At 33.3% G+C, this 18,355-nt stretch overlaps 1 protein-coding gene across 9 annotated transcripts in view; it reads left to right on the top strand.

The window, feature by feature from the left end:
* Pcnx1 (pecanex 1) overlaps positions 1-18,355 on the top strand; it is a 175,034-nt gene that overhangs the window by 24,532 nt on the left and 132,147 nt on the right. For 8 of the 9 annotated variants that reach the window (XM_074067666.1, XM_074067661.1, XM_074067660.1 and 5 more), the window contains exons 2-3: positions 6,373-6,581; positions 17,685-17,790. In XM_074067666.1, coding sequence (XP_073923767.1) covers positions 6,373-6,581; positions 17,685-17,790 — 315 coding nt within the window. Of the gene's footprint in view, positions 1-6,372; positions 6,582-12,714; positions 12,824-17,684; positions 17,791-18,355 lie in introns of those variants that run through there. The other variant, XM_074067667.1, reaches the window with a different exon arrangement.

The following is an 18,355-nucleotide window of genomic DNA, read 5'->3' as shown; positions in this document are numbered from 1 at the left end:
AATTTTTTATGTTAAGGATAAGCTGTCCGAATTTAAGAAGACTATCTTGAGTTGTGAATGGCTGAGTCTCCCAGCTTGTTTGTCAGCATTTTGTTTTCATTCCTCACTGAAGAGAAGGCAAAATGAAGTAGTCACCCAACTTAAAAAAATTTAGTGAGAAAAATATAAGAAAATTTGCCTTCATAACCATTTTTTTAGTCATGAAAAAAATCCGAACCATTTTTGAGTATATAGTAGTCTTCTTTATCCGTGGTTTCACTTTCTGCAGTTTCAGTTAACTTTGGTCAGTTGTCTGAAAATACTTAGGGGAAAATTCCAGAAATAAGTTTTAGATAGAGCACTATTCTGACTAGGTGTCTTCCTGCTTCCCTTTGTCTAATGTGTCTGTGCTGTATACTGTACTCACCTGGTAGTCACTTATGAGTCCTGGTTATCAGATCCACTGTGGCAGTATTGTAGTACTTGTTCGAATAGCCTTCATTTTACTTGAACACAAAAGCTCCAGAGTCGTGCTGCTGGTAGTTCATAGCTCCCAAAGTGAGGCTGTAAAGCGCTTCCTTTAAGTGGAAAGGTGAAAGTTCTTGACTTAAGAAAAATCATATGTTGAGGTTGCTGAAATCTCTTAGTAATTGTTAATCTCATTCTGTGTGTAATTTATAAATTAAAGAATTTTATCATACAGATAGATAGATAGAGCTCTGTGCTATCTGCAGTTTCAAGTACTCACTGAAGGCCTTGAAATGTGTCTTCTCCGTGGATAAGGGGAGAACAGAACTACTGTTCAATGTGTTAAAAATGTATCTTCAGTTTTGCACAACAGTTCTGTATTTTTCAGCTTATGAAATTGGAACTATACTCATTAAACAACAACTTTTTTCCATCACCCCCTGTGCCTGTCAGCCCCTGGAAACTCCTATTCTACATTTTGTTTCTTTTAATTTGATTACTTTAGATACCTATAAATGATTCACCAGGTGTGTCATCTTTTTGTGACTAGTTTATTTCACTTGGCATAATGTTTTCAAGGTTCATCACGTTGTAGCATGTGACAGGATTTCCTTTTTAAGGCTAGATCATATTCTACTGTATGGACTTTGTTTGTTCATCCCCTAATGGATGCTTCTACCCAATTGTAAGTAAGGCTGTTAAATATGTGTGTGCAAATACCTCTTTGTTAGTCTTTCAGTGCCTTTGGATATATATTTGGATTCATACGCACTAGTGGGATTGGTAGATCATATGGTAATTCTGTTTTTAACTTTTTTGAGGAATATTGTACTGTTTTTATAGGGGCCACACCATTTTACATTCCCGACAGTAGTGCACAAGGGTTCCACCAATTTGTCCACAGTTTAGCCAGCACTTTTTTTTTTTTAATAGTAGCTATTGTGTTTGGTTGGATATGGCTTTGACCTGTGGTTTTAATTTTCATTTCTATCCATCCCACTTTTAAGAGGAGTGATTTTATTAAAAGTATCCAACCCAGTTCTTAGCAAGGAGACTTTCATTATATTTGATGTGAATATCTAGAGCTATCTGATTGATATTGAGACTTTTTTTTTAACTTCTTGCAAATCAGAAAAAAAGGTAAGAAACTGCCTTGATGTAGAACTTGATCTGTTGCTAAACTACTCATAAGAAGATAAATATAGATATCTTTGTTAAGGATAAAAGCTAATGTAGTCTTCTATATTACCATTTTTATTACTATTAAAATTTTAGCTTTTTCCTCTAATTACTAAAGAAATATACATACTCATTATAAAACAAAAATCAAGATGGCTGGAGGCATGACTCAAGTGGTACAGCACCTGTCTAATAAGTGCAAAACCCTGAGTTGAAACACCAATACTGTGAGGAAAAAAAGTAAGGAAGTACAGTAAAGCATAAGCTTGCATTTGGCGTATAGTGTGTTGTCTTTGTACAGTTTGTGCTGCTGCAAATGGGTGTAATTTTTACTGCCATATTCCACTGATAAATAGCTAACATTTCCCGGTTTTCCTTTTGATTTTCAGTTGAGGTTTACAACCATTTGTGGTAAAAAAATCTCCTACTGTTGCATGTGCTAGGGATTTTCCCAATTTTATGCTTATAAGAGAAATTGGGTCTTGGGTTATGTATCTGTTAGTTTATATTGTGTAGCAGTTTTATAGAGTTCTGGTTCTTATTTGGTGTCTTAATTTGTACAAATGAGTATTAGATGATGTATTGAGATTTTGTATTTTCCTCATATTGGTGAAGTCAAATGCATTTTCATGTGTTGTTTTTATTGGCCATTTATATTTCCTTCTCTTTGTAAGCTTGGTCTTTTGTCCTCTTTTATTGGTTTGTTTTCCTGTTTGTTGTTGCTTTTGAAGGAGTTCTTAATGTATTTTTTTTGCACACATACATGCATATACACAGATATATTTTATATACATGTATTTGTATGTTTATGCGACTTCTCTTAGTTTGTGACTTGTCTTTTGTGTTAATTTGTAGCATCTCAATGAGTTCTCACTTTTTAATTCATTAATATTTTTATAGTGTGTTCTTTGAGACTCATGCTTAAGAAATCTTCCATCTTTTAAGTAATAAAGATAGTCTTTTATATTTCTTCTAAAACTTTATTAAAGTTTTTCTCTTGAACTTAAAGTCTTTAATGCACCTGCCAGCTTAAGAAATTAAAATGTGATGATTCTTAAAGTACATAGTTCACATGTATCCTGAATGCTTCTTAAGTCTTTGATGCCAAAAGTTTGGTAGGCTTTGCCTTAAATAATGAGGGAGTTGCAACTGTAAAAGTTCTCAAAACAGATATAAAAGGTGTCTTGAAATAATGATGTGTATTTTAAGAAATTTGTTTAATTTTTTTTCATCACCTTGAGCTCAGTTGTAAAGTGATATCCCTGCCATTCTGTTAACCTTAAGTTACAGACTACTGAATTCTGACTGAACTGGGTTGAATACCTGAGTATCACTACACAATAAGTGAATCTCAAAAGCCAAGAAGCTAACTAATTACAGCATAATAGAATGAAAAATTTGCAGCTTGTTTGCTTTGATTTCATTATCTTTTAAGTTATACTTTTCTTTTCTAGAAGATGTATGAGACACTAGTGCTTAACATGTATGAAGAGAGCTACTTGAAACCTGTGATGACATTGCAGGCCTTTATCTTGCACTTCCACTGTTGTGACCTTTATAGTTATCTAATGAGGGCCTTGTTTGTTCAGCAGTAATATAAATGCTGCTCTGCCACCTTCGATCTATACTGTCCACTCTCTGTTGTATCCTAGGAAAGGAGGAGACCCAGCCTTTCTGTACAAGCACCTTATATCTGTAGATAGACTTTTATGGTAAAACAGATTAGCATTTATTACCCAGGAACTTTTAAGTGCTTGGTTGCATCAGCATTAATTTGAAGATAACATTCACAATAAAATATTGTAACTTAAGATAAATAGTAACTTTTGGAAATACTAGTACTTCTTAAAGTACTGTTTGTTATGGGACATAACTAACCTAAAATCAGTAGTTACCTGTCAGAAAGATTAATAGTAGAGGTTTTAATTAGAACTAGGTGGTTGAATAAGACGTTAAAATTAAGTTTTAAACATAGGAATAAGTGGCTTTGTCTTATAAATTATTTTTTCTTTCAAAGAACCTACTTTCCCATGAACTAATTAGAATTCTGAATGTTTGTAAGAGATCTTTCTTTGAAAACAGTATTTATATTTTATTTAAACAACTATAAAAGCAAATACTGCTTGTTTTGCCCTTTTGTCATATAATCCGTAAAACTGAGGAATAGATGAATTAAATAGTTTTTAGGTTTTTTTTTTTTAATGTTTGATTTTAGGGGGTCACTGAAACCCTATAAAGGAAGAAAGCATTTATTAGTGAACCATAATTATAGGGAAGGTTGATGATCCGTTATGATGAGATGCTAATGTTGTCAGCTGCTCTGGAATCAGCTGGGAGCCCAAGGCTGTAATGCATGTGAATTAGAGAACAAGTTTAAACACAGTCACCTAAGAGCCAGGCTTTGTGCACTTTTACCTCCTTTGGGAAAAGTGAGACTGTCCTGTGTCCCTGAAAACCTCAAGGATAACCACAGACAGGGCTTATGCACCTAAACTTCATAGTGTAAAACAAATGGCAGCTTTTGTAATTTGAGTAGAAAATACAGGTGTTACTCATTTTCAATATGTAATGGTCACTTAAAATTTTCATTTTGTCTTCAGTTTTTTAAAAAAGAAATTCTATACTTCACACTTCAGCACGTTTGTTAGTGCTCATTATCCATTATTCTTAACAATGTGGTAGGGGTGAAAGTTTTTTTTTTTTCCATAATCTTTAGTTATTATGCAGGCAAATGCCACAGACAAGTCAGTGTTAAGTACTCTTTTATCTTTTCCATTTGGAGAGGCCATTGACATTTTCATTGAATTTGTTGTAATTGCAGTAATATTGAGGCTGTTTCCTTTCTGTCCATTTAATGTAACTAGTCATTTTTATATATGGACTGTGGTGAATTAGGATGCAATTGACTTATTTTTATTTATACATTATACTTAAAAGTGGAATTGATAATGCGTGTGACCTCCCTTAATACTGTTAAGATATTATTAAGATGGGTAATCTTGGCTAAGTCATTCAAATTTAGTATACTTCAGTTTCCTATCTGGAAATGAGTTTGTTGAGCCAAATGATCTTTATGAATTCTAATTCTATGTGAACTTTTCAGACAGAGAACAGTACTACACAGATTTTTTGTAAATTCTCTAAATGGGGTGTGGGTGTTGGGGGTATATCTATGTGTATGTACTTGAGGGATATTTTGCTAGAAAAGTTTATTCGGAGCACTTTTGTTTTTATAATGAATGTTAGATTTTATTAAAGTTAAAAAATTAAACACCTAAGAATTTTAAACAATTCTTTACAAATCTAACATTTTAACAATCATTTTAAGAGGTTTTTTTTTTGTATAGCTTAAGTTCTCTTTAACTTGGATTGCATTTATAAATTGAGCATTCATTTTAAAGTACTTAAATGATCTGACAAATCTTTCCAAATACTTAATTCTTCTAGATCTAGTATTTATGAATTTTATAAAACTCGAAATATATTTTTTTTCAACCTAAAATCATTAGCCAGTAGGAATCAGAAGTATAATTTTTTAGATGTATTGATATGAAGAGCTTCTTAATTCACATATTTAAAAAATCAAATATATCCCTATTATGTTCATACCCAACATAAAAGTATTACTCTGTGGGCTTGATTTACTCTTCCCCCCACTTCCTAATTCCAGTCCACACTCTTTCCTTCTCAAGTAACTTAAAAAAAGTTTTTGTTTTCTGTATTCTAAACCTGCCTAGTTGATCAAGACCATTTCAGCTTTTGTCATCCCTATATCACCCAGTTTGAGGTTCCCTTTTTCAAGTCAGTTTGGGGTTATGTTCTCAAATGGGTAATGCTGAATCTTAGGAAAACAAATTAGATCTGGAGCTACATGCAAGGTGACTTTTCTCATGAAAGTGGGGATGAGTTGAGCCTTGCTTTATGTTCTTTGCCTACAGTGTCTGTGAGGCCATCCCTTCCTAGTAGGGCAGTCTCTAATGCTGTTACCCTGGTCTTTAGGTTTCACATTACTTTATCCTAAAGTATAGTGGGCCTGCAGTCTCCACACTCAGGATGCTTACCTGACTTATTTCAGTTCATCTATTTATTGCTTGATTCTGCTTTGAATTCTTTCATCACTTTTATTTGGCATACTATAATTTTTGAGTATTTTAAGGATTTAAATATTTTAAAGCCTACTTGAATTGTGCTTATCTCCCATGTCTTATTTGGTTTTAGACCATTGTCAGAAAAGTTTTAACTTCCAGTTTTCTGGAACACAAGAATATTTTTATCCTAAAGAAAAAAAGATCCCAGACCACATATACAGGGATTATATTTCACTTACAGTAATGTGATACCTTAATTCTTCAATTTTATTATAAGCTTTTTTACATGGACTGTAAGGAAAAAAACAGGTGAAATTTATTTTAATGATGTTTTATTTAACAGTATAATCTAAATGTAATTTTAGCATGCAGGTAACATAAGAGTTGAGATAGTTTATGTTCTTTTTTTCATATCGAGTCTTTGAAATTCAGTAAATCCAGTGTTATTTTGTCCTCACTATATATTTAAATTCTTACTAAACTACATACGTAGCCAGTGGCTTCTCTATATTGGACAGTACAGTCTTTTACCTTTATAATTTAGCACTAGTAACATAATTACTTTGTATGTAAATGTATTTATCGTTTTAGATACAGATTTCTCTAATTAAATAAAATATATTCTAAAATGCCTCTCTTTATATCCTTTTTCTTAAAGGCCCTTCCTTCTTCCATGATTATAGTAGCAGTTTATTGTCCAGTGGTAGCTGCTGTTTTCATTGTTCTCAAGATGGTCAACTATCGACTACACAGAGCTCTTGATGCTGGAGAAGTCATAGATAGGCGTGCAAATGAGTTTACAGATCAGAGAGCCAAAGCTGAACAAGGCAACTGTTCAACAAGGAGAAAAGACAGCAATGGACCGAGGTAAGGAAACCTGAGTGACTCACATTGTAATGATGTAGATTGTGCTGTGTGTACAATGATGTGTTAATTTTGTTGTCCCTATTTCTTATGTGGCTTAAAGGTAAAACCATAAAAATATTACCACTTTGGGTACAATGACAAGTGTAGATTGTAATATTAGAACTGAACAAAACTAACTAGAATGTTTTGGGGATTAAATTAGTACCGTTGACTTCATTGCTAAACAAGTTAGAACAGTTTGCTACCGAATAATAGTTACTCATACCAAAGACCACACAGCTTAAAGAAATAATTAAGCTTGGCTTGTAAGTCTCAGCATTTCAACATTTACTTATATAGAAGCCAGGTATAGTGGTGAAGGCCTGTATCCTATCTGCGGGCTACATAGAGTGACTTTGTCTTAAAGAAATTTACTTACATGAATAAAATGTGTATGTATCTTAAGAAAATGGTGATACTTTACTTGACGTAATCTGCATTTGTCACTTAACCTGTTGTATCTTCAGTTTTATTTTCTTACCTTAGGAGCCTAGTTATTCCTTTCCTCAAACTTCATGAGACTGAGTTCTTAGGATTCATGTCTGGGTAGATGTCACCTTCTCCTAGAGGCTCTCCCTTTGTGTCCCAGCTGAAGTATACCGCTGTTGCTCATAGTCATATAATGTATTTCCTTGGCTCTACCAACTTTCTCTTTGGTAGAGGTATGAACTTTATTTATAGTCAGATTTTTTTGTGACCTTGTAGAAATAACAGGTATCACTAGTATACCTCTTTAAAAAAAACATTTCCTATGTGAACAGTTGATATCTGTAAGCTCATTCAATCCTCAGAACAATTCTGTGAGGTAGATACTGTCATCATCTCTGATTTATAGTTGTGGAAATCAAAGTGAGGATAATCAGTAATTTCAAGAGCTCAAGCTCTGGAGTCCATGCTTTTAGCCACTGTGCTATGTTTCACTTAGTATAATGTGAATAATTTTGGGTATTAAGGTCTGAGTAATATAATGAAAAGTGGGTACTCCTCTGTAACTTGTACTTTTTCTATATGTTCTCCAGCACATTGAAATGTTTAACCCTTTTAAATTACTTTGTTCTTCATGTCTTATATGATTACTTTGTTTATTGAGCAAATATTTCATATTAATTTTGCTCATTGTATTCATTACTACCTGAACTTATCTTACTTAATCACTATTTGCATTTATAAGTTTCTTGATGTCAGAGACCTTTTTTTCTTATAAACAATTATATTCCAGTTCTTGTACCAGTGTCTGGAATTGATAGTTACTCAGCAGATATGTGAGGTAGTGAAACAATTTTTTTGCGATATTGTTTTTATTGATGCATAATATTTCATTGTATGGATGTATCATAATTTAATTATTCTAGTTTTAGTTATTTCCATTATCTTCAAATTTAAATTTCTTTTTTCTTTTTTGGTGGTACTTGATATTAAACTTGGGGCTTTTTTTTTGGCTCAACCACTTGAGCCATTCTGCCAGTCCTTTCTGGATTAGTTATTTTAAGATAAGGTCTTGCTTTATGCCTAGCCTGTAATGGCCTGTGTTCCTCCTATTTGTGTTTCCCCGTGTAGCTGGGATGACAGGTGCATGCCACCATGCACAGACATTGGTTGAGATAGGGTCTTCAAATGTTTTTGCCCAGATTGGCCTTCAAACCTCTCCATCTCTGCCTCCAATGTAGCTTGGATTATAGGCTTGAGCAAACTGCTGGTCTCAAATTCATATTTCAAGGTTAAATCACTGTAGTACTTTAAAATTTAAGTGATTAAGTGTTTTACTATAATTTATCAGAGGTGTAATTACGGGAAAGGTTATATATGTTTCTAAGTTTTCCAGTTTACATTGTCAACTTTCAAAGGTTTTGCCATTTGATTGCTGTGACCAGCAGTTTGTAGTCTTCTTTTTTATACATTTGACTGCATTGGATAGTTAGTATTTTGACAAAACTATTTTGGCAAAACCATAATAGATATTTCATTGTTTAATATTTCTGCTTTTAGATTACTAGTGAATTGGAAGTATTTTTCTTGTGTTATTGCCATTTTTTATTTATTATTCTGTGATTTGTCTACTTTTCTATTGCTAGTATTTTTTCCATTGATTTGGGGAAGATACATATTTAATGCAGAATATTAATTATAATAATTCTGTATCAAATACTTTCTCTCAGTTTTTAGCATTTGTCTATATGCCACAATTTATTTTTATGTAGTGTATTCTATATTTCTTATTTCTGCCTTTGATAGCTCTTTTTATAAGATTTCCTCTTCCCCCCAAATTATATAAATTATATCTGCTTTCATTTTCATCATTGAACATTTTATTTTGTATTCTTAAATTGTAGTCAATTTGAAAATGTTCTAATATAGTTAAGATTTGTTTGTACCAGTCTTTAAATAATAAATCCATTAAATGTGTTTTTTTCTCAGTAATTTTAAATGCCTTTGTTTTCATATAAATGGTGGTCCCTTGGTATCTGCTTGGGGTTGTTTCCATGTTGATCTGTAAATACCACAGATGCTCTATCATACATATATATGTATGTATGTAATATATACATATTCACATATATATGTATGTGTATAATTTTTTTATGATCTGTGTGTAGCCTCCTGTATACTTTAAATCATTTCTAGATATACCTAATACAGTGTAAGTGATATATAAATATACTATCTTTTTTTAGAAAAGAATGACCAAAAAAATCTATACATGTTGAGTGCAGACATATTTTTTTTTTCTGAACATTTTTGGTCCTCCATTGAGTGAATCTGTGAATACAGAACCTACAACTGAAGAGGGCCAACTGTATTTGTGACATCAGTTTCTGGGCTTTGTTTTCTGCCCTATTCATCTTACGCAGTATTGTTTTTATCATAATAGTTTTATAATATGCTTAATTTCTTATTAATGTGAATTATTGTGGTTATTCTCATGCGTATATTTAGCTTTTTGTGAGCTATCCCCTGGTGTACTCATTTTCCAAAAAGTTCCATTAGAATTTTGATGATAATTATATCAAATTTGGAGAAATTAAGCCTTTAAAATAAGAAATCTCCAAGAATGTAGTGGTTGAGATTCCATTTGCTATCCATTTACTTGCTAATATAAAATTTCACACTTTAAAAATGAGTTCTTCACATTTCTTCAGTCTATTCTACTTCTATATAAAAAATACATACTTTTATAAGGTAGGTAGACAGAATGTAGACTCTGTACTTCGCTGAGGTTTGAGTCATTATGTGACCTTTGGAGAAATCACTTGAGCTTGTTATTCCTTGGCTTCCTTATCAGAAAGATAAGGCAAATAATAGTGCTATCTTGTAAGATTATTACAGTGAATGAATGAGATATATAAAGCACTTAGCACATTCCTGACACATAATAATATTTTTTTCCAATTATTTCTAGATATTATACATGTATAGTATGTGGTAATGCACCAGCAATTTATATTAATTGCTTCTGTTAATTGTTTTTGTTTCTTTTAATTTAAAAAATTTATTTTGAAAATGTATATTCCAGAGTATATCAAATACATGTATAATTTAGACAGTGATAATCAGAGGAATTCTTACTTCTTCACCACACAGCTTAACAAATAGGGCAGTATACAAATACCATACAAGCTCTATGAACTCCTTTTACATTTCTTTCCACTCTTCCCTGTAGGAGTGACCATTTTCTTGCCTGCATAATTTCCTTGCTTTCCTTTATTATGCTATAATCTTCGTAGGTGTGCCTAGGACCTGTCTGTTCTAGGACATCCTAAAGTGAATCATACTGTATGTATTTCTCTGTGAGAGTCTTTTTTTGCACACTTTGTCTTATTTTATTGATTTGCTCATGTTGATATTTGTTAGCTATAGTTTATTCATATTTGTCATCATATATTCCATTACTGGAATAGACTACAATCTGTTTATCCATTCTTCTGTTGATAACCTTCAGATTATTTCCAATTTTTTCCTCTTTGATTATATATGTCTTCTGGTACACATGTGTATATCTAGTTTACATAAGTCAATTCATGGACATTTTCATGTTCAGTTTTGTTATTTAATTCCAAACTGTTTGCCAAAATGACTTTTACCAAATATTGTTCCACATGCTCCTAACATTTATAACTTTAATAATTTGCCATTCAGGTGAACATAAAATAAGTTTCCTTGTGACTTTCAGTTAACTTTACTAGTATTAATGAAGTTGAGCATCATAGTTTATGTATAGGCCCCATTCAGGTTCTGGGTTCTTTCCAGTGCCCATTTATGTCATTTCATTTTTCTTTGAAGTTGTTTTTTCTTATTAAGAGAAAAATTTTAATATATTCATACTACTCCTTTATTAGTTACATGTATTACAGACATCTCCCAGTTGTGATTGTCATTTTACTTTCCTTAAGGTTTCTTATGATTGTCATACATTCTTAAATTTAATAAAATGAAATTTGTCATTTAAAATAATTAGCATTATTAGGAAATTATTTTCTACCCAGAAATCTGAAGGATATTCTTTCTTTTTTTTTTTTAAAGTTTTATGTTTCTTTTCACATTTTAGTTCTATCTGAAATTATTTTAGTTGGTAGTGTCAGGTAAGAATTCAGACTTATTTTTTTTCTTTTTAAATTACTAGTTTACCCAGTACTTCTAAGTAGGGCTATCTTTTTCTTTGCAACCTGCAGTATTCTCTCTTTTATAAAGTGAGTTTTTATGTACAATAGTATGTTTCTAGGCTGTCTTCTGTGCCCTTACCACACTGTTCTAATTATTGTAGCTTTATAGTCTGCCTCTTGATGGCTGGTGGGACCAACCTCCTACTTTATGGGTATTTTTTGGTTATTGTTTGTTTTGTGGTACTGGAAATTGAACTCAGGACCTCATCCTTGCTGGGCAGGTGCTCTGCCACTTGAATAACACTGCCAGTCCTACCTTATTTTCTTTAAGGAACGGCTGCTATTTTTGGCTTTTTACTCTTTAATGTAATATAAACTTGGGAGTCTACCAGAAAAGGTCTGTAACCACTTGGTATTTTTACTGGAATTGCTTTGAAAAAATAGGTCCCTTTGCTGAATATTTATCTCTTTACAATATTAAACCTCTATTTATCCATTTTGTCCTTCAAGATTCCTTTTAGTAAAATTTTACCATTTCCTGTGCTAAAAGGAAATGTATTAAATTATTTTGTAGTTTTTCTTCTTTAAATTTCTTTTTAAATTCTACATGTAGCGATTTTATTAAACTTTTATTGATGATACTTTGTAGGTTATTTCTTGATTATCTGTAAATGATGAGTTTTATTTCTTTCCTTTCAGTAGTTCCTATATGTCTTGTTTAATTTTTTCATTGATTATGACTTTTTAACACCAGCTTAAATTGAAATAGCATTGTTGTGTAGTCTTACATTTTTTTCAATCTTAAAAAGGATTTTTCAAGCTTTACTGTGGAGATAAGATCTTTGCTGTAGGTTTTTGTTTTTGACACCTCTTCTTCCTCTCCCTCCCACTTGTGAATCTCACATTCTGTTCTGAGGAAAGGAAATGAACAGGAAACTGTATACTTTTCTATCTAGAGCTGTCAATTTGTTTGCTTGAATGAATGAATATGGTAGGACTACTTGAGCCTTATGGTTTTCATTGACCTTTCTTATGTGGTACAGCAGTTCAGCTTAAATCTTTATCATAGAGAAGGAGTCAGAGTCTTTTAATGTTTATATTACATTTTTAAAGCTTCAGGAGAGAAAGTTAGTATAAGGATTTGAATCCAAGTATTTTGGAGACAATGGTATAACACTTGTAATAATGTAAACTAAAGATCCATTTAGACTACATGAAGCTGAATTTTAGGCTAAGTTTTCTGAGGGAGATTCTATTCTGTTTAGGGACTTTGTTTTAATATAGTCATACTTTATGAGCACCATTATGACTTAGATTAGATTTATAAACTTAGTATTGTAATGGTGCAGCAAAGTTTCTGATCAAAGCCTGAACACAAGTAGTTAATATGATACTGATAACCAACAAATTAGTTTGTGAAGTCTCCTCTGTAATTTAGATTAGACCCCTTCTGCTTTTCTGCCTTTCCCTGTACTTGGTTTTGTTTTTTTTTTAACAGATGGGGAAATTAAGGCATAAAGGTAGAGATTCCCTGAATTTGGTGTATTGCTTACTGCAGTAGATCACTTTGCTTCTGTGAGAATTGTAAACTACTGTACTTTCCAGGTATGTGCTGAAATCTCCATTGCTAAAAACCTGCAAGTCTTGCTAATAAAGAAAAACTCTTACTTAGCTATTTTATATGTTTAGCTATATTTAGGCACATTCAAGTTGGCTGAAAGTTTTACTTCTGAATTTGTAGAAAAGAGCAAAGTATGGAAATTTTACTAGAGGATTTTTTAAAAATAAAGGCATCATCCATTTTTTCCTTTGTCTTTTTGTTCCTTTGATACTCCTTTCCTCCCACTTGATAATGATCATTGACCAGTGTTAGTTTTAGATCATCGGTTTTCTCCTGGGCATGATTTTCCCTCTCCGGTGACATTTGGCAATGCTGGGCAATGTTTCATTTGTCATGATGGGGTGGGGAAACGCTGGTGTCCAGATGGGTAAAGGCCAGGAATGCTGGTAGCCATCCTACAATACAATACTGCAGGATAGTTCTTTACAACCAAGAGTAAAGTGGCCCCCAAACGTTAAGAAACCCTGTTGTAGATAATGGTGCTTACCTTTCAGTTTTGAGCTAGAAAGAACTTGCAGTGCTTATTGTTGAAAGGCAGTGGGAAAATGATGGAGGGGTGAATTCAACTATGATATATTGTAAGAACTTTTGTAAATGACACAATGTACTCCCAGCCCAACAATAATAATAAAATTAAAAAACAAAAAGGCAGTATGTTTCTCAGAAAGAACATGCCTTTAAAGTTTTACAGACCTAGTGTTTAAATCTTGTCTTGGTCTATATCGGTTATAAGTACGTGTATTCAGATATGTGGAAAAGAAAAAAAAACAGATACAATAACACATTGTAGAGTGCTGAGTACAGTTGCACTCTCCCCTTCCTTCTGAACTCAATATGTTAGTGTCCACAATTTATGTTGCTCACTCCTCTGAGACTTTAGGTAGAAGTTTATGCCTTCTAGCTTTCAATTTTTTTCATCTGTAAAATGAGGATAGTAGCACTTATATCATAGATTTTAGGGAAGATTTCATCAGAAAATATAAATAAAACATACTCCTATGACTGGGATATAAGTACTTAGTAATATTTGATTTTATTTACTATTAATAATAACTATTTTGGTTGTAATCACTTGGATTTACTCTCAGAAATAATATATAAAAGTGGGCAAGATTGTCTTTCCTGTGAATGATAAATAAAATGTAGTCTATCCATACAGTAAAGTATTACATTATGAAACATTATGCTATGGGAAAGAATCCAGTCACAAAAAATTACATACTATATAATTCCATTGATATGAAATATCCAGAATTGGCAAATCTATAGCTATGGGAAGTATATTAGTGGTTGCCTAGTGCTAGGGAAGATGGAGAGGAATAATAGCTGAAGGAGTTGTTTGTGAGGTGATAAAAATGTTCTAAAACTGACTGTAGTGATGAATATATTAAAAACAACTGAATTTACAGTTTAAATGGTTGAACTGTAGGATTTGTGAATTACATATCAATAAAGTTGGTATACATATGAACATATGGCATAATGAGGGCTCTCTTGTCCTTTCTGTGGTAGTGGATATTCTATTCCTTAATTTTTACTTTACCCTCTTATCTTTTGGTTCTGTGGGTCTGACTTAGGGGATTCATTCCAGAGCAATAAAAGCATCATTGTTATTATTTATCCTCACTAAGTCAGTGTGTTGGTAGCTAGCTCTATGTAAATTCTTAATATTTGTCCAATTAACAAAAATTTCTCAATTTAGCCTATGTAGCTGATATGAGTTAACTCCAAACAGCTAACAAACTTGAGTGTAGCTCACTTTTCTTACACATGGACATTTGTGTATGAATTGGCCATTAAATTTGTAACCAAGTTCTAATATATTTTTTTAAAAACATTTTTATAAATAAAAATTAGCAAGTTATCTAGTTTTCCTTATTCGTCTAGAATTAGGAACCCACTAAGAAACTCAGGGACATTATACTTATGAGACTTTGAATAACAAAAACACTCTAAACTTCTATAGTGGTAAGTACTTTTATAGAAGATATGCTTGTAAACAAATTGTCTTTTGTTTAAAACTTTTGAATTGCGGCACTATTCACAATAGCCAAGTTATGGAAACAGCCAAGATGCCCCACCACTGACGAATGGATTAAGAAAATGTGGTATCTATACACAATGGAATTTTATGCAGCCATGAAGAAGAACGAAATGTTATCATTCGCTGGTAAATGGATGGAATTGGAGAACATCATTCTGAGTGAGGTTAGCCTGGCTCAAAAGACCAAAAATCGTATGTTCTCCCTCATATGTGGACATTAGATCAAGGGCAAACACAACAATGGAATTAGACTTTGAGCACATGATAAAAGCGAGAGCACACAAGGGAGGGTTGAGGATAGGTAAGACACCTAAAAAACTAGCTAGCATTTGTTGCCCTTAATGCAGAGAAACTAAAGCAGATACCTTAAAGCAACTGAGGCCAATAGGAAAAGGGGACCAGGAACTAGAGAAAAGGTTAGATTAAAAAGAATTAACCTAGAAGGTAACACCCATGCACAGGAAATCAATGTGAGTCAATGCCCTGTATAGCTATCCTTATCTCAACCAGCAAAACCCCTTGTTCCTTCCTATTATTGCTTATACTCTCTCTACAACAAAATTAGAGATAAGGGCAAAATAGTTTCTGCTGGGTATTGAGGGGGGGAGCGGGAGGGGGTGGAGTGGGTGGTAAGGGAGGGGGTGGGGGCAGGGGGGAGAAATAAACCAAGCCTTGTATGCACATATGAATAATAAAAGAAAAATGAAAAAAAAAAAAAAAAACTTTTGATTGTAGCAGTATATCCTAGATGGTTAAGGGAGTTTATGGCTCATGTTACTGAGAAGTCTGCACATGAGGGATGTCTTTCATATATGTCAGGGTACAGTCTCAAACAACCACCTCATGGTAGTGCTTTCCTCCTTTTAACCAAGCTCTGCTTTTTCTGCTCTTTTCTATTAGTTAGCTTTTTATACAGGGTCTTCCTCATGGTTGTAAGATGGCTGCAGCAGCTCTAGTCTTTAAGACTAACAGATATGGACATTTCCTCTCAGGTTTGATTCATACAAGACTGAGTTGGGGTTTGTGATTATTCTAGAACTAATCTCTGTGACCAGAACACTAGGATATACTGATTGACTTTGGCAAATACTTAAACCTGAGGGGTTGGAGTCAGCATTTCTCAAAACCTATGAGAGTTTGGGATGAGGTGGTTGTTTCACCAGAAGAATTTTGGGTTCCTTTTTTTGGTTAAGTAGGATGTTGAATTTGATGCTGGGTGGCAAGACAGTTTATGTTCTCCATACTGTCCAGCCTATATACTAGAACTTTTATCCTGATAATAATAGCTAAAAATTAATTGAGTACATACTCTTTACACCAGGTAGAATGTGTGAACAACTTTGTGTAAAAACTAGGATTATGAGTTGTTTTTTTTGGTGGTACTAGGAATTGAACTCAGGGCCTTAGACTTACTAGGCAGGCACTCTTCCACTGAGCCATGTCCCTAGTCCATGAGTTGCTTTTAGAGTTGTGTTTTTGAGGAAACTTATTACATAACATTTTCTAAGATATTTAAATTAGGTATGAATTTTTTCCCCCCTAATTCTGATTTCCCATTATTTCTGCTACTCTATATGGGTTTCACCAGCTATTTGAACCTAATGCTATTTTCTCTTTTGACTTCTTTTTTTTTTTTTCTTTATTCATACATTCATATGTACATATTTTGCTTGGGCCATTTCTCCCCCCTGCCCCCCACCCTCTCCCTTTCCCCCTCACCCCCCTCACTTCCAGACAGAACCTGTTCTGCCCTTTTCTCCAGTTTTGTTGATGAGAAGACAAGCAAAAATAAGAAAGACAAAGTTTTTGCTAGTTGAGATAAGGATAGCTCTACAGAGAGATTCCTAGCATTGCTTCAATGCACAAGTGTATTACAACCTGAACTGATTCATCTCTACCTGACCTCTTCACTACTTCCCAGTCACCTTCCCATATTGACTTCTGTTGTTTTAAGGTTACTGTATTAGCTCCTCTGTAGTGGGGACATCAAACACTTTCAAGTTTTGGGTTTCCAACCTATTCCCATTCCTCCTGTATGTGATCTCTCCTTAGCATGTGACCCAAGTCCAACAACATTACTGCCTTTGCCCTTGATCTAAAGTCTGCATATGAGGGAAAACATAAAATTTTTGGTCTTCTGAGCCTGGCTAACCTCGCTCAGGATGATCCCTTTTGACTTCTTAATACCTGTTGTTACTACATAGCCTTATTTTACTTTTTAAACTTACGCCTTCTAACTCAACAAACACAAATTTCCATTTTGTAAAATAATTAGTAAGTATCCCAATTAACTTATGCTTACTTAAAAAAATGCAGATACAAATAGCTTCACCAGAATCACTCTTCTCTTATATAGTCATCATTGTGACATGCAACTTGATCAGACTTATCTCTTGAAGACAACAGTTAGTGTGATACCTGATTACTTTCTGTGTTTACAGTTGACCAGTTTCTCTTTGCTCTTGGGAAACAAAAGGCAATAATTTCTTTGCAAGAGAGGTTTTATGGCACATGTAATAAAATATTTAATATGCTACAGTTGTAATTAAGGCCAGTTTCTAATACTGGACTGGGGATAGACAGTTCTGGATAAGAGAATTTTGAGTATTTTGTATGGTTATTAAATGATTCCAGTTTTCAGTCTTTTGTATAAAGAATGATCATTGTTTTTTTCCTCTTAGAAATCAGAACCTCTTGGTTTTATAGAAAAAGATAAAACTTAAAATAATTAAGATACAAAAAAAAGTCATTGGTGTCAGAATAATGATAGTTACTCTCCTTTTCTCATTCTTCACATACAGTGATCCTGGTGGAGGGATTGAAATGTCTGAATTCATTCGAGAGGCCACACCTCCAGTTGGTTGTAGTTCAAGAAATTCTTACGCTGGTCTTGATCCAAGCAACCAGGTAGGACCTCTGCTGTTTTACTTTGCTTTCCCCCCTCTTTCTAACAGTAGTCTGAGTCATTCTTATGTCTTTAACAGTCAGTTGATGTTTATCTTTCTGGTGATTTTTATTTTATTTATTTACTTTTTGTGATACTGGGGTTTAAACTCGGGCTTGTTCTTGCCAGGCAGATGCTCTACCGCTTGAGCCACACCTCCCAGCCCTTTATGCTTTGGTTACTTTTGAGATAGGGTCTCACTTTATGCCTGGGCTGGCCTGAACTGTGGTTCTCCTATTTATACTTCTTGTGTAGATAGGATGACAGGCACAGCACCATACCCAATTTTATTGGTTGAGATGGGTGGTCTCCTGAACTTTTTGCTCAGGCTGGCCTTTAACCGTGATCTTCCCGAGTAGCTACAATTACAGGCTTGAGCCTTTGCATCTGGTCTGATCATTTTTTGATTATTTATACCATCCTTATTCATATTCTTATTTTAACTAACTTCATATTAATAAGTACATATTCGCTAAGCACATACAGTATGCTATCTATGTATATATAGTTTTGATCAAGGCAGTTATG

The sequence above is a fragment of the Castor canadensis genome, chromosome 3 (assembly GCF_047511655.1).
Source record: "Castor canadensis chromosome 3, mCasCan1.hap1v2, whole genome shotgun sequence".
NCBI classification, from domain to species: Eukaryota; Metazoa; Chordata; class Mammalia; order Rodentia; family Castoridae; genus Castor; species Castor canadensis.
Note: the sequence above shows the minus strand (reverse complement) of the source record. Positions and strands in the feature narration are given on the sequence as shown.